Source organism: Tasmannia lanceolata, unplaced genomic scaffold (assembly GCF_043159265.1).
Source record: "Tasmannia lanceolata isolate RefF3 unplaced genomic scaffold, GAP_Taslan_0.1 ptg000008l, whole genome shotgun sequence".
Lineage (NCBI taxonomy): Eukaryota > Viridiplantae > Streptophyta > Magnoliopsida > Canellales > Winteraceae > Tasmannia > Tasmannia lanceolata.
Window position 1 is genome coordinate 20737823 of NW_027518685.1, and position 14911 is coordinate 20752733.

The window sequence follows — 14911 nt, forward strand, 5'->3', positions numbered from 1 at the left end:
ATATTTAATTAATGAGCCGTAAAAGGGTTTTCACGGTCCCAAAAGGCACTTACATGACGATTAAAGGGCAATGATATTTTCACCCCCCCTTGCTGTAAAGGGTGAAAATATCATCTCCCCAATTAAATGCTAAAATACAAGATACATGAGCGCATGTATCAAAACATAGTTGTGCTGAAATCATTTCCCTTTAAATATGCCAAAACAAATATTCAGACTACATATATCAGTTTTCCACTCAATCCATCTTATTTGTGGAGGGTTTTGATAAGGTTTTTGGGACATTCCCTTATCGACGATGGGATCAACAATTGAGTAATTTAAGTCATCCATTGCATAGAAATACGTTGTTGGGAAAAAATACAATGGGGCTCACATATTTTGACGATATAAACCGAGAAATGATATATTCGCCCCTTTTTCTTACTTGGGAGCATGGTTTTAAATTTCGGTGGAGACCGAAACCGAAATTTGCCGAAATTTTGAATTTCAGCCTTTACCAAATTTCGGTCCTAAATTTCGAGAAAATGTATTTAAAAAAATATATACATAGGTTACAAAATTTCGGTCTGAAATTTCAAAATTTCTTGAATATTCATTTTTCATTTATTACCAAATTTTGACCGAAATTTCAAAAAATCAAGGGTCCGAAATCGAAACCGAAACCGAAATTTTAAACCATGCTTGGGAGACAGTTGGGACAGCAGGCTCTAGTTTATTACTCTTTTACACTAGAGGGGGCTGTCCCAAGTAATAAAAGACGGCAAATATATAACTCCCCTATAAACCATTCATTTATCGGTCCTTGCTATAGGGTATGTCATGGCCTTTTGTCCAAACAGGCAAAAATCTTCTCCATAGAATGAACTAACCTTTCGATTTGTGGAGGTTTTGTGTATCATTGTTTGGACTTTGTCAGCCGTGTGATGTAGAAGAATTAAGTCATAACATGTCTATGCATGGATCAACAAATAAATGGTTTAGATCAACTAAATAAGTGGCCCCACTGTCCCTTCCCTTGCTCCGTGCAAATAAACCCATCCTACAAAATCTCAGTACCATTTTCCTTTCTTTTTTTCTCGTTCAAACAAAACCTTGATTTATTGATTTTTCCACTTCAACCCCTTAAATTCCAGATAAACCCACAAAAAGAAGCTCTCAATCATTCAAAACCAGGTACGTTTTCTTTCTATACTCCTCTGCTTCTTCAACCCTTAATTTCTAGGGCTTTCATGCGCAATTAGTCAGGCTCTAACTTCCGATATTCATTAATTTAGTTCACATTTCTTGCTCTACATAACTCTAAACTGAAAAGAATCAAAAGAACATTGAAACCCATATCTGTTTTCACATTAACAATATTTGGACAACCTTCATTTTTACTTCTTTGACGGATTTATCTCGTTAATTGAATTCCATTTTCGGCATTTTGGCTTATTTCTCTCCTAAACTGGAAAAAAAAATAAAATTTCAAAAGAACAATGAAACCCATATTTCTCGTTTACAATATCTGGGCAAGCTTCATTTTTGCAGCTTTGACGGATTTATCTCGTTAATTGGTATCCTATTTCTGAACTTTGGCTTAATGTTTTCTTCTATTACATAACCCAAAACTTAAAAGAATCAAAAGAACAATGAAACACATATCTATTTTCCCGTTTACAATATTTGGGCAAGCTTCATTCTTTCCACCTTGACGGATTTATCTTGTTAATTGATACCATATTTTGGCATAATCTTCCTTGTGATAGCTGGACATCTGATTTGTAGGTCATGTTGCATACAATATCTATCCCTACTACTTGCATATCCTTTAGGAAAAGCCCCCGTATTCAGAGATGTTATGTTTCTCGTAAATTCTGTATAACTGCATCGTTGCCCGATGCTGACGGAGTCAAATTGGAGTATACGCCATGGCTGATTGTTGGTTTGGGAAACCCAGGAAATAAATATCATGGAACTAGGCACAATGTGAGTGGCTTTGATTGGAGTATAATTTGCATTTTCTTTCTTTTTTTGTATTTTATATCGAATGAATTGTCTGATTATTTCCGTGCTAACAATGTCAAATGATCTCCCAAACCAGATTGGCTTTGAAATGATTGATCGTATTTCTCAAGCGCAAGGCATTTCCTTGAACACAATACAATCAAAGGCCTTAATGGGAATAGGTAATTCTTTTGAACTTTATTTTTCCCTTATTATTTTGAATGGAATGTTTTGTATGCTTTTTGCTTAGATGAGAAGTGAGTGATTTCTGGTGATAAACATTCAAGAACTTGTATCAAGTTACTTAGGCAGTTTGTGACTTTATATTTCAAATTAGTACAAACATATTGCACTCTTAGACAGCCCAGGTTGTGGTTTGGTTGTTCTTTAGGTTTTATATGTGATCAGTGCAGGTTCCATTGGAGAAATACCGGTTTTGTTGTCAAAGCCTCAGGCGTATATGAATTTCAGTGGGGAATCGGTTAGTTTCGTCTGACTTTTTCTGGAAGCAATCAATATGAGTCTCTAGGTTACCTATGTACTTCTTTTTGCACTCGAAATGAGTCAGTTTTTTGATACATTGCACACATCTGTTATAATATATACATCAAAGCCCCCACCTACTTTTCAAGGATTTATTAAAATCTATTTCCTATGTGATAGGGTGGACCAACTATCCCATTCCCTATAATCTTTTTATGCTAATCTTTTTCTCTGTCTCTCTTTCTCTCTCTCACGCACACTCGCACACCGAGAATAATCTCTCATTCTGTATAAGCTACCACTTTCTTACACTTCTCTCTTATACAGTACCATTTTCTTACCTCTCTCTCTCTCTCTCTCTCTCTCTCTCTCTCTCTCTCTCTCTCTCTCTCTCTCACCCACTCACTCACCCACTCACTCACACATCATTAACACCCGCTCCACACGCATTGTCCTTTATACTAGCACATGCATATTCAACACTTCTATTATCCATTTATACATTACCTTAGGCACCACATTTCTATGCATAATGTAGGTAATTGTGAATCTAGTTGGCAAAACCTGAATTATGCTTATATAAGGAAAAGCTGTTGCTCTGGTAAACAATATCTGTATTTTCTTGAAGGGGTAAAAAGTTCAAAAAATGCTCACAGAATGCGCCGAAACCTTGTATGAATTTTCAAGGCTGCTCTATTTTCTTTTAAATTGTAGATCAGCTTCCTCCTCCCTCTAAAGGTGGCAGTTCAGTGGAAGAAATCGAAGTTTTGGTCGCCATATGAACCAGAGTTATAGCTCTAAAGGTAGCAGTTCAATGGAAGAAATCAAAGTTTTGGTCGCCATATGAACCAGAGTTTATATGGTTCAATGCAGTTCTCATAAGCTATGGATTGAAGGTGACATTCTCAGTATCATTAGTTGGCTGAAAGATTAGAACCCTCCTCCTTGGAAGCTTAGGCGCTTCTTCAGAGAAGTGAGAGATATCAAAAATCGTATGTTGGAATCCTTAACTCATCCCCCGTGAAGGAAATAGTTTGGTAGATTTGCTGGGCAAATTATGTGGTAGCTTGTACTGAATTGAGTGTTTAACTTGTACTATTCATGTTTGACCAACAGTAACGTTAAAGTTTATTTATTCATGTTTGATCAACAGTATGTTTGAATTTGGCGCCATTTCTTCTCAAAACTATCCTTTTTTTTGGAAATCTGTTCTTGTTCTTATCACACATTCACATAGTAATGGGAAGTTCCTTATATTTTATTTCAAATCTGTTTTTTACACTACCTTGAGTAGAGTGAATTGCACTTATTAATCTCTTCTACCATGCTCTATAAACTTCTTACTGTTTTCTTATATTTTTGAAGGTGGGACCACTTGCTTCATATTATCAAGTACCTTTGCGGCATATCCTCATAGTATGTTCCCCATCACAATTGTTTTGTAGAAACTGTAATCTCAGCGACTCATAATATTCATTTTATATATCATTGAAATTATTCTTTTGGAACATTTGATCATTGCAGATTTATGACGAGATGAACTTACCAAATGGTGTCATGAGGCTACAACCAAAAGGGGGACATGGTCATCATAATGGGTATGTCTAGTTGGACAGTGTCATGATATTTTTTTTCTTTATGCATAGTAATATGATTATTAGATCCATAATATGATTATTAGATCCATAGAAGACCATGTTCATGTGTATTTGGCTCTTGGTTTGTATTTAATGTATTCTAGAATTATTTTTTTGCACAAAAATACATCTTTCATTCTATTTAAAGAAAAAGGGCAGAATAATAGGCTTATTGTGACACTTACACAATCAAAATAAAATGCCACTTGTTCGAAGTACTAAGTAATTATCATCTATTTTTGTGAAAATAAAGTAACTTGCATTTTGCATAGTCTCGTGGATGTATTTAAAGGGTGTTCTTTATTAATAAATGTATCATGTGCATGTTGGTATCTGATGGGAATATGAGAAAAGGTCTATACTTGAGGCATGCTAATCTGGTTACTGTAATACTGGGATACTTTCATAGGCCCAATTTACCATGTCTGACATGATATGATATACAATACTCTATGAGACATTTCATGGTCACTTTTGTTCGTGGAATTAATTATCATGTTTTGAACATATGAAATCTCGCCAAGTTAACCATAATGTTTCTTGTTTGTGAATGTTGCACTTGCAATTTAAATTTTGAGTTGGTTAGTCTTATAGATGATACAATCAAAGTTTTTATCTGGTAGACGGCATTGTATGCAAGTGTAGCAAAAAAAAAAAATTGTATTTAGGAGAGGGAGAGAGAGAGAGCGCGGGGCGGGGGGGGGGGGGGGCGCTGATGTAGATAGGCCATACTCCAAAAATATTTTTCATAGTATGATTCTAATCCTTGAATCTGCTGATGTTTCTATAACCGGCATCTATTTTAATCGTTCACAGATCAATTGGTTGGGGTGGTGCGGGTGATCTACACCGTTCATTTGCTGGGGGTGTTGTGGGTGGTCTAAATCATTCGTTTGCTGGGCCCCATCGTAGATTGGCCATACCCCAAGAATATTCTCCATAGGATGATCCTAACAAACCAATCGGTTGAGGTTTCTATAACGGGCATCTATTTTAATCCCCCATAGATCAATTGGTTGGGATCATAGTTGTAAATTTCGTTTCGGTGGCCATTTCGTTTTGGCCACCAAAACGAAATTTCGGACAATTTCGTTCGAAACTTTTCGGTAAATTTCGGTAAATTTCGGCCGAAATCCGGAACGAAATGGAATTTTTGTCATTTCGTTCCTGTTTTCGGCCGAAACCGAAACGTTTCGTCCATTTTAGACGAAACGAAATGAAATTTACAACTGTGGTTGGGATCATTCTATGGAGAAGATTTTTGGGACATGGCATATCTATGTCGGGGCCCAACAAATGAATGGTTCATATCAGTCTATAATGCGGGCCCTAATCTATAATCAATATATTATTATTTGGGTGATGATTTATTTGCGCCCCCTGTAGGATAATTCTCACCCCTTTTAACGTGAATTGACGTCAAAAAGCGTTAAAGTCTGCCCACAATTCACATTAAAAGGGGTGCGTATTATCCTACAGGGGGTGCGAATTTATCATCTCCCTATTATTTCCTTCTTCTAAGTTATTATACAAGGGGCTTGGATAGTGCCTCGCAGTATGTTATACTTCCAACTGTATTCATATCCTAGATTTTGTAGTATCCCGAGTTATATCTCCATTCCCATATCCGTGCATGTGTTAGTATCCACATCTGGGTATCAGTTTGGTTTGGTTTTGGAATATTATATAATAAGAGAGGCTTGTGATATTAATCAATGTTTTAAATGCTCATACCCAGCTTTGCTTTTGTATCGGCATTTGACTTGTGGCATGGTTGGAGAGTGATATGCAATGGAGTTATGGGAAATCCCAAGGTGGATCAAGTATGGGAACCAGCTGTAAAAGGCTTTTTGAAATTTAATTTTGATGGGTCTAGCATGGGAAATCCTGGTCCATCTAGTATTGGAGGGGTGTTAAGAGATGATCAAGGGAGGGTCGTTTGGGCTTTTTCGGGTCCAATTGAGATTTCAGATTCGAATGAGGTGGAGGTTCGAGCCGTACACCATGGTATAAAACTTCTTAACAATGTCTTAAATAGGGTGGAGATTGAAGGTGATTCAAAAAATGTCATAAGTTGGATTAATGAATCACACTCACCTCCTTTGAGATTTGCGGATTTCTTTGATGAGATTCAAGACATGATTGGAGACTTTCATCTCAGGCATATCATGTGAAAAGATCAGCAAACGGGATGGCAGATAAATTAGCCAAAGAAGGAGTCTTTAGGGAGGTTTTAGAACAGTTTGACTATCTTCTCATTTGAGATTCCGGGTTCTTGATATCTGTAGAGTTTATGTTTATGTTTGTTTTTGTTGTTATCTTGTACTCCCTTCGGGACTTCCTCGGTTTCGTTTATTAATATATTTTCTATTTGCCCTTTCAAAAAAGAAAAAAATGCTCATGTCGAATCATGAACTTGCTTAGTCGCTTGAGGGAGGAGTCAACTAGGTCGAGCTACCCGAGTTTTTCATCGAGTACTAGGTTCTCCATTAATTTAATTGAATCTTTTGAGGTTTTAATGGTTTGTGCTGAAACCAAGTTGAGATGATTAAGTCAATGTTGGTTAGGTGACTTTTTAGAAATTGCCATATTCATCTATATTTAGGAGTTTATTCATTTTTAGACGCTGAGTAATTATGTATTGTTCGTTGGATCCATGAAGTCAAGAATCATCATAATGATTTGTGCACTGTTTAAAAGCTCCTTGAGTGAATCATCGCTGCGTAATTATATATTTGGCTGAGTGCCTACTCGAGTCTGTGTTTTGCCCTGCCAAGTCAACCAAAACTCCTTTGACTAACCTGAGTTATGAATGTGTCAATCATTGACTCCCCCAAGTTGACTTCTTTTTACCTTGGTCAAGTTCTCAGCCAAATCCAAGTTTCAAAACACCGGATGAGCACATATAATGATCGTCTAGATGAGAGGACTGTAGAATAATAAAGAATTGATGGGGCCCATATTTTTATAGTTGCAATGTGGTTTATTAATTGTTGTGGGTTTTATTTGTAAAGGGGTATTTTTGTCTCTTTATTTTTTCCTTGGAACTTTAAGTCGCTTAAGTGCGACTTGATTGTGTTGGCCCTCTTTGGGTTCTTGATTTGTGCAACTAATAAAAGTTGGTTGGGTCTTCCAACCACATGAACATCTTCTCCCCTTTCTCATTTCCTCTTCTATTCCTTCTTCCTCTTGTTCTCATCTCTCTATCTCTTCTTCATTTCTTCCTATTTCTTCTTCCTCTTCACTATTCTTTTAACCTTGATTTATATCACGGTATCAGAGTGCGTTCCGTCTTGAAATCTTTTTTTTTTTTTTTTGAATGGTCTGACTTGAAATCTAATCAGAACCCTCTATAAGCTGCAATCCAATTTTTGAGTTGGGTTATTTTCATTCTTTTATTTAAAGATTGATTTGAATTGATCATTATTTGTGATGTGAATCATAATGGAGAAAGCAGAGTGTAACAAGAAAATGATATACACTGAGAAGTAGTCACAATGATCACCCTAGTTTGTTGATTAGGATGGTTAGACTCAATGGGATAAATTATCTTGAATGGTATTAATCGAAACAATGTTTATTGGAAGTAAAAAAAATTGGGCTCTATAATTGGTAAATCGAAAGTGCCGAAAGGAGATGATCCATCCCATGGAGACTGGGATATTCAGAATCTGATTGTTATGTCGTGGATACTTTATTCGATGGAACTAAATATTAGTTGAAGTTGTTTTTGTTTCTCCGGACAACAAATGAAATATGGAAGACAACAACTACAATTTCTTCCCAGCGAGAGTCTTGCTCATGTTTATCAGTCGAATATGGTGATTATAATGACGCAGCAAGGAGATCTCTTGTTTGGGGTCTTTCTTTTTTAGATAGAAGTGAGTGAAACTTGATTATTATATTCGTTAATTGTATCTTTTGAAGATATTAAAAAAAAAGAAAGAGCAATGGTGAGTGTTTGAGTTCCTTGCTTTCCTTAATCTTGAACCAGGACTCGAAAGGGTTCAAATTTTGGCAAAGGAGTTGTTGCCCTTTCTGGAGTCGGTTTATAACTATGTTAGGGGGCGAGGATCAGTAGGCATGGTACTTCTATGGGTGTTTGTTCACCAAGTATTGAACATTTTCGACGCTTGTAGCACATTACAAAGGAGGCGAAGGGGCAGGAAATTATAATGAAAGAGGGCAAAATCTTCTTGTGATGTTTGCAATGGAAAGAGATAAGCTTAGGTGCAGCCATTGTGGTAAACGAAGGCACACAAGGGACTTTTGTTGGAATCTGAGTCCGTATTTTTCCAAAAAAACCTGTAGCAAATAAATCCAAGTGTAAAGGTAGTTTTAGTCATGGTTTTAAATTTCAACCGACAAGACCGAAACCAAAACGTTCCGAAACCGAAATTGGCGAAACGTACCAAATTTCGGTCGAGATTTAGGCTGAAATTTCAGCCCAAAAAATCGACATTTCGTGTGTCTTTACCAAATTTCGGCTTGAATTTCGGTTTCGGCTAGGTCCGAAATTTATGCCGAAACCGAAATTTCAAACCATGGTTTTAGTTGAAGGAGAATGCTCCTCTACCATATCTTATACTCTAGGACATTCAACTTCATACCAAAGGGATCGAGCAATTCAGGAACTTAACCAACAACTTTCTGCCCTTAAGGCTTTCATTAGCTTTCAATCCAAGGACGATATTTCAGATGCATCAGCATATGTTTCTGCACATCATACTTCCACCTAGACTCATTGTCCCACCTGTAAATGAAGGTACATAAGATACTTTTGTTAGGATATGAATCCACGTCTTCATTAGCTAATAACCTTTTTACGAATAAAGTGACAATCTCCTTCAATTCGTTTAACTCTTTCGTGAGAATTTTAGCCCTTTGTGAAAGTATAAAAGATTAAATAAAGCCAACTCCAACAGCTTAAGCTTTTGGACTAATTGGTAGTTTCACTTGGTATCAAAGCCGAAGTTCCTGAGTTCAAACCTCCTTGATAGTAAAAATTTACTCGCAATGGCCAAACCCAAAACCTTGATATGTTTGAACTTGAACTCCAACCCTAACCCTCTTAGGGTTCTTGACTTGTGCAAATAACAAATGTTTGTGGGCTGGGTTTTCCAACGACACGATCATCATCTCCCATTTCTCATTCTCTACTCTTCTTCCGCCACGTCATATTTCTATCTCTTATTCTCTTCCTGGCCAGAACGCGGGTGACGTGCTTATCTTGCATGATTACACTACAGAGCGAGTGGCTCTTCTAGGCTGACAGGTGTGTGACAACACTCCAGAGAAAGCGGCACTTTCGTGTAGCATGCTATGATTAATTTTTGCGTTAAGTTTCCATATGTAAATCTCCATAAAAATCTCATATCCTCTTGTGCTCTTGAATTAAGTTTGTTATGGCATCTAAATCTAATATCTTGGATAAAACCCTCTTCTCATGAGATATTAACTCTTCTAACAAGAGATTACACTTTCATGTTTTCTTATATTACGATTGAGTCCATTGATTCATTAAGAGCAGTGTGTCCAATGAAAGCAATGGACATGTTCAGTCCTGTAACGATCACTTCTCTTGTTTTTTTATTTAATTGACTAAAATAAATCCCATTAATAATGTTAATGACAACCCTAATTGAAAACTATTCAGATATTAATATTGCCATCCCTATTCAATTGACTGTGGATCGTAGTGTTTTTGGATTGACATCGTTGTCTTATCCAATAGTATTTGAGTTTTTCTTTCGGTCTTACTTAGTTTATGGACGTGCTTAGTGATGGAATTTATTGATTGATGTAATAGACTTTATTGAATTGGAATAAGATTGCTCACTCATTTATTTACTTTTAAAATTCTTTATCGCGTGTATGGTTGTATGGTATGGTTTTTTTTTTTTTTTTTTTTTTTTTAAATTTATGTGGTTTTTGTTGTCTTTTCCCCCTAGCGACCCGTTGTGGAAATTGGGTCGTTACAAGTCCCTAATGTAGAACCTTAGCCTCTTCTCTGAATATTATTTGGTTCAAATGAGTAAAGCTATTTAAGAACGTAGATCTCTAGCCTCTACTCTAAAGATTATTTGGTTCAAATAAGTAAAGCTATTTAAGAATGTTGATCTCTATGTCAGATTGAGAAACACCTCTAAAGTTCACATTACATGGGATCCTATCAAGTCTTGTTATAATTGAAATAATATGCCGAGCAACAGAGGAGCCCAAGATCATGCTGGTGGCTGAAAAGCTGATGCATCAAACAAGGTTTGGTCCAATTTGAATGTAATTGTGAAGGATCAATGCCAACATAACATACCTGTGCAGATTAAAAAAGGGAGGCGATACCTTTTCTCCATAGAATTCATTTCCTTAGGTTCATGCTCAACCCACTTTGGATATCTTTCAAGAGGGAAAACAATCCATCCACTTACAAAGAAAAAACAAGCGAATCCAAAACTTGTTAAAAGCATGACCGAATAGAAAACATCAAAAGCTTGTTTTCTCAAAATTTTTTCCATTTATTGTTACAAAACACATACGCACTCACCCACCCACACGCGCACACACAAAAAGCTCCAGATGAACCGCATTCCTCCTGATGTGATGCCTGAACTCCAGTCATGGGAAACCTATGTTGTTCCTTATCCACGTGATGGTGAGTTAATGTAAGTCAAGCGAGAAAACTGGATTCCAGAAATACTGCTTATGATATAATTCTATTTCCTATCTGAATGCTCAACTTAAAATTTAACTAGATTTGCAGTTTTCAACTTTTTATTATTATTAAAAATTTTAACTATTTAAATACATAAAATTCACTATTTTTTTTCTCCCATTTCTTCATTTTTTAACTTAGACATCAACATGTTTGTTGGTTTCAGGCATAGCAGCCTTAAAACAAAACTCATTAAAAACTCATGTGAAAGCTCTATTACCATATAAATATTAGTTCATGTACATATGAAATTAGGAAAATTGTATCTAGATAGCGGTAAATACATCGACATAAATCATGTACAAATAATACTGAAATGTAAGAAAAAGGGAAGTGAAGGTTTTTCCTAACAGCCACATTGAGTACTCGCCATACATTTTGTTGGAACAGACGGTGGTAATGATGGCGGAGATAAGAAAATAAATTGATTTGCTTCAAGGCTTGGTATCACTTTCCTTGAGACAAATTTCGCCCCCACCAGAAGTGTGCAAAGGGGATCCGTGAATTGCCTCCAAGATACAATGAATCCTTGTAGGAAAATCGACGCCGCCTCGCACAAGCGGTATTAAACCCAAAACACCCTTAGAGAATTTCAAGCCTTAGAGAAATTTCTAGATATTGTTTATGCAGAATAACATTATCTAGAAAACAATAGATAAGAACAGTTTTTAAAAACGACAGATTTAGGGATAAAGAGAGAGTAGAAGTTGTTTTCCTTGTTTTGAAATGATAGATTTCTGCTCTTTTTATAGAGCCTTTGGTGTCTTTTCAGTGAAAAGCACGTTTCCAGATTTTGTATTATGACCGTTAGATCACACCTATTCGTGGTTCAATCAGTTCGGATCAATCATGGAGTGTTTGTTGGGTTCTGAAAACACTTGTGACCGTTGGAGGGGCAAAAAGAGAAGGAAAAAATCGAAAATTGGCAAAAATTAGCTGTTTTAGCCCCTAATGGATCTATTTTCGCGCAGTCTCGGTCGACCGACCCTGGAACTTTTATTTTTTGTTTTTTGACAAACCATGGTTAACCGAGCCATAGCGGTCGACCGGCACTACCATGCTGGAAAGAACATGGAAATTCCAGAACCAATCCGCGGTCAGAAAGCGAACTTTTTCTTTTAAAAAAACTATGAGGAAATATTTTCCAAATACTATCTGACCCAAAACACTAGATTTTGAAAAATCTCTAATACATTTGACATGTGTGTTTGGGACAACAATTTCTTGAAAAATGAAGTACTATTGTTAAGTTATGTTGATCTTCATTTTCACAACTTCGTGGAAGAACACCTCATACCTGCATCTACACCAACACATGCATCCATATTCAGCTGGGGAATAACTAATTAGAACTGAACATTGGAACAGGATTATTTTATGGAAAAGTTTGGATGTGTAGCTATCATATTCATGTGAGACCTAAGATTTAGAATGACTGCTTTTTTCAGAATGTTTTCATGACGTTGACAATTAATTATTGCAGACTGAAGAATGTCATCGATCATTTGGATGGTTGCCACAGCTTTCCTCGATTGTGCATCGGTTAGTCAAGTGTACTTATCAGTTTATTGTGTGATATGTTTATCTTGAAGTCAAGTGTTCTAGCTAGATAATGTGAGACCTGAAACTTCTATGATACTTGCAGGCATTGGCAACCCCCCAGGTAGTATGGATATGAAGGCTTTTCTTCTACAAAAGTTCAGTTCGGAGGAGCGTAACCAGGTACAATTCTCATATGCTTTGCAAATTTTATTTCCTTCATGTTGAAAAATCCATAGTTTTTGACCAACAGAATTTGGAATAGATCAGTTTGATAAACGATATGATTAAAAGTAATTGCCTGCTTAGTAATCAAATGAAAAGTAGTAGTAGTTGCCTGCTTTTGGGCGCGAAGTTTCCTCTTACAGGAACAGTAAACAATATGCTTGTGATGGCTAATATGAATCTTGTGATTGTAATATATTATTCCTCTAATATTGCTTTTGGCCAAGCATGAAAAATGCTCTTAGTTTGATCATTGACCATGCAATGAAATAAAGTGGTGTCTACTCTTATTTGTTTTATTTTTCTTTTTCTGAAATTTGGTATACAATGTACTCCTGAGTTTTTTTTTTTTTTTTTTGAATGATTGTACTCCTCGAGTTTGTTATTTCCATTCCTGAAATTTGGCCCGAGAACCCAGGCTTCTTTAAAAGGTTTCTGATCACAATAATTCTTTTGAAACTTCAAAATATTTCTTTTTGAATCAATGGTTTCCTAATAATCTCCGGAAAGGTGTTCAAGAGATTATCTGTCAGAAAAAAGGGAATTGTCTTCGAGGGTATCATGGTTTTAACTTTTAATTACTATTGCCCTGAAGCTTGTCTTTGCTGCACAATCTGTCATATGAAAGCACACTTAGAAGCTGGTATGAAATCAGCCTCATATTTTATATAGAAAAATCAAAATTCTACTTCATCATAAACAGGTCGGTCACATCTCTAAGTAAATTTAGTCTGTTGGTTAGCGGCTTATTTATTATCATAAAATTCACGAATATTTTTTGTATCTGCGTGACTCGTGTTTCATAGGTTCCAGGGGAATGATGTCAGAATTAGAGTAAATCTCCAGGAAATGATATCAGCACAACCATGTTTTAATAATTGCACAAACCCAGCTTGTCATTTCTTTTTTAATTGGCTTGCGAGAGCTTTCTGGGAAGTGTAATAACCTTTGACAGCTCTTTAAACACTAAAAGACAAAGATGAATTGGTAAAAATACCAAAACATGGTTGTGCTGATATAATTTCCTTCATCTCCTTGTCACAGTCTTTTGTCAACTTAATCTATCAGTCAAGTAGTCTTAACTCATATAAATTTTGGATTATTTAATTCAATGTTTAAAAATGCGGTTTTGACGCGGAATGCGGCCAAGAAAAATCCTTGTCGACTCGGCGCGGACGCTGCAAAGCACGTTGTTGACACAGTTGACAGGGTCATAACTCGGGAGAGTCAAAGGAGTTTATTGACTCTGTAGGGCAAAACGCAGAATGCGGATGTGGTGCAACGCGGAACGCGGCCGAGGTATAAAGGAGTCAACTCGGGCGAGTTCCTTGCCGAGTCAAGGAGTTTTTAAACACTGATTTAATTTCGTCAATCAGTTTGATAAATTTTTTTTTTTGATAAGGTATGGCTTTCATAAAAATGTTCTTGATTTTGTTTAAACCAAATATTTTACAGTCCTACATGTTCACACACTGAAATGTGGCAGAAAATTTCCATGAATCTCTCATTAAACTGAACATTTCGATCCTTGTATTGTTTCCCCCAATTTATGTTTCATCTTTCTTTTGTCTTTTCATTTGCTTCAAAAAAATTACCGAACAATTCCGATTCTTTTTTTTCTTTCCATTGATTCTTTTCCGATAAAGATGTATAGATCCATCGATCTATGTGCATAAATGGATCTGTTCACTGATTAATGAAAATGTGCGAAAGCTTTATTTGCCTTTTGTTATTTGTAGTGCGAACATAATAACTCATGCGGGTTTTGTTGTGTGGGCAGGTGAATGCTGCAATGCAACAAGGGGTTGAGGCCGTGAGGACTCTCGTACTCAAAGGCTTCGACAGCAACATTGATCGATTTAATTTAGGGCAGAAGTACAAATATCACAAAGTTTGAACAGATAAAACTAAATATTTCATATGATCAGCTATCAAATGTTGTGCATAAATGTTGTATTTAACTAAGTTCCATGGAAAGATTAAAGTTTCAGCAGTGTAGGTGATGAAGATAAGGAGATCAATGGGTGCAAGGATTTCATACAGGGGGGAAAAAAAAATTTAACTTGTTTTTTTATTATGAAATGATATCTGGACCCTGTTATTTTGATAATGGCACTCCTCACTTTGTTAAACGCCTCTCTGTTTGGCAGATGATAGTTTTTTGGGAAGAGTAAAGGGTTTCTGCGCTGAGTGCAGGAGTGGGCCCACATTGTTGGGGGATCCAAAAATGCCCTTTCATGAATAAGGTGTCTACAAAAAATCAGCTCCATTGGATCATCTTAGGGTGTCCATTTGTGGGGTAAAAAAATGGGCAGATTAGTGGATA

The 14911-nt window shown here is 36.3% G+C and overlaps 1 protein-coding gene across 1 annotated transcript; it reads left to right on the forward strand.

Annotated features, from left to right (window-relative positions):
• The first annotated feature begins 1018 nt into the window (after positions 1–1018).
• On the forward strand, positions 1019–14578 carry LOC143883409 (chloroplastic group IIB intron splicing facilitator CRS2, chloroplastic-like). Its single transcript, XM_077386761.1, has 9 exons — positions 1019–1176; positions 1771–1971; positions 2087–2171; positions 2403–2470; positions 3838–3888; positions 3997–4070; positions 12305–12363; positions 12467–12543; positions 14366–14578. The coding sequence occupies exons 2-9, from the start codon at positions 1774–1776 to the stop codon at positions 14480–14482; spliced, it is 729 nt and encodes a 242-aa protein (XP_077242876.1). The 5' UTR covers positions 1019–1176; positions 1771–1773; the 3' UTR covers positions 14483–14578.
• The last annotated feature ends 333 nt before the right edge of the window (positions 14579–14911 follow it).

What these genes read in the sequence shown, in the direction of transcription:
- LOC143883409 (XM_077386761.1), top strand. Translation starts at nt 1,774, where the DNA reads ATGTTGCATACAATATCTATCCCTACTACTTGCATATCCTTTAGGAAA. An exon ending in GGACATGGTCATCATAATGG is followed by an intron (nt 4,071 to 12,304) that starts GTATGTCTAGTT and finishes TAATTATTGCAG; the next exon opens with ACTGAAGAATGTCATCGATC. An exon ending in CTTTCCTCGATTGTGCATCG is followed by an intron (nt 12,364 to 12,466) that starts GTTAGTCAAGTG and finishes TGATACTTGCAG; the next exon opens with GCATTGGCAACCCCCCAGGT.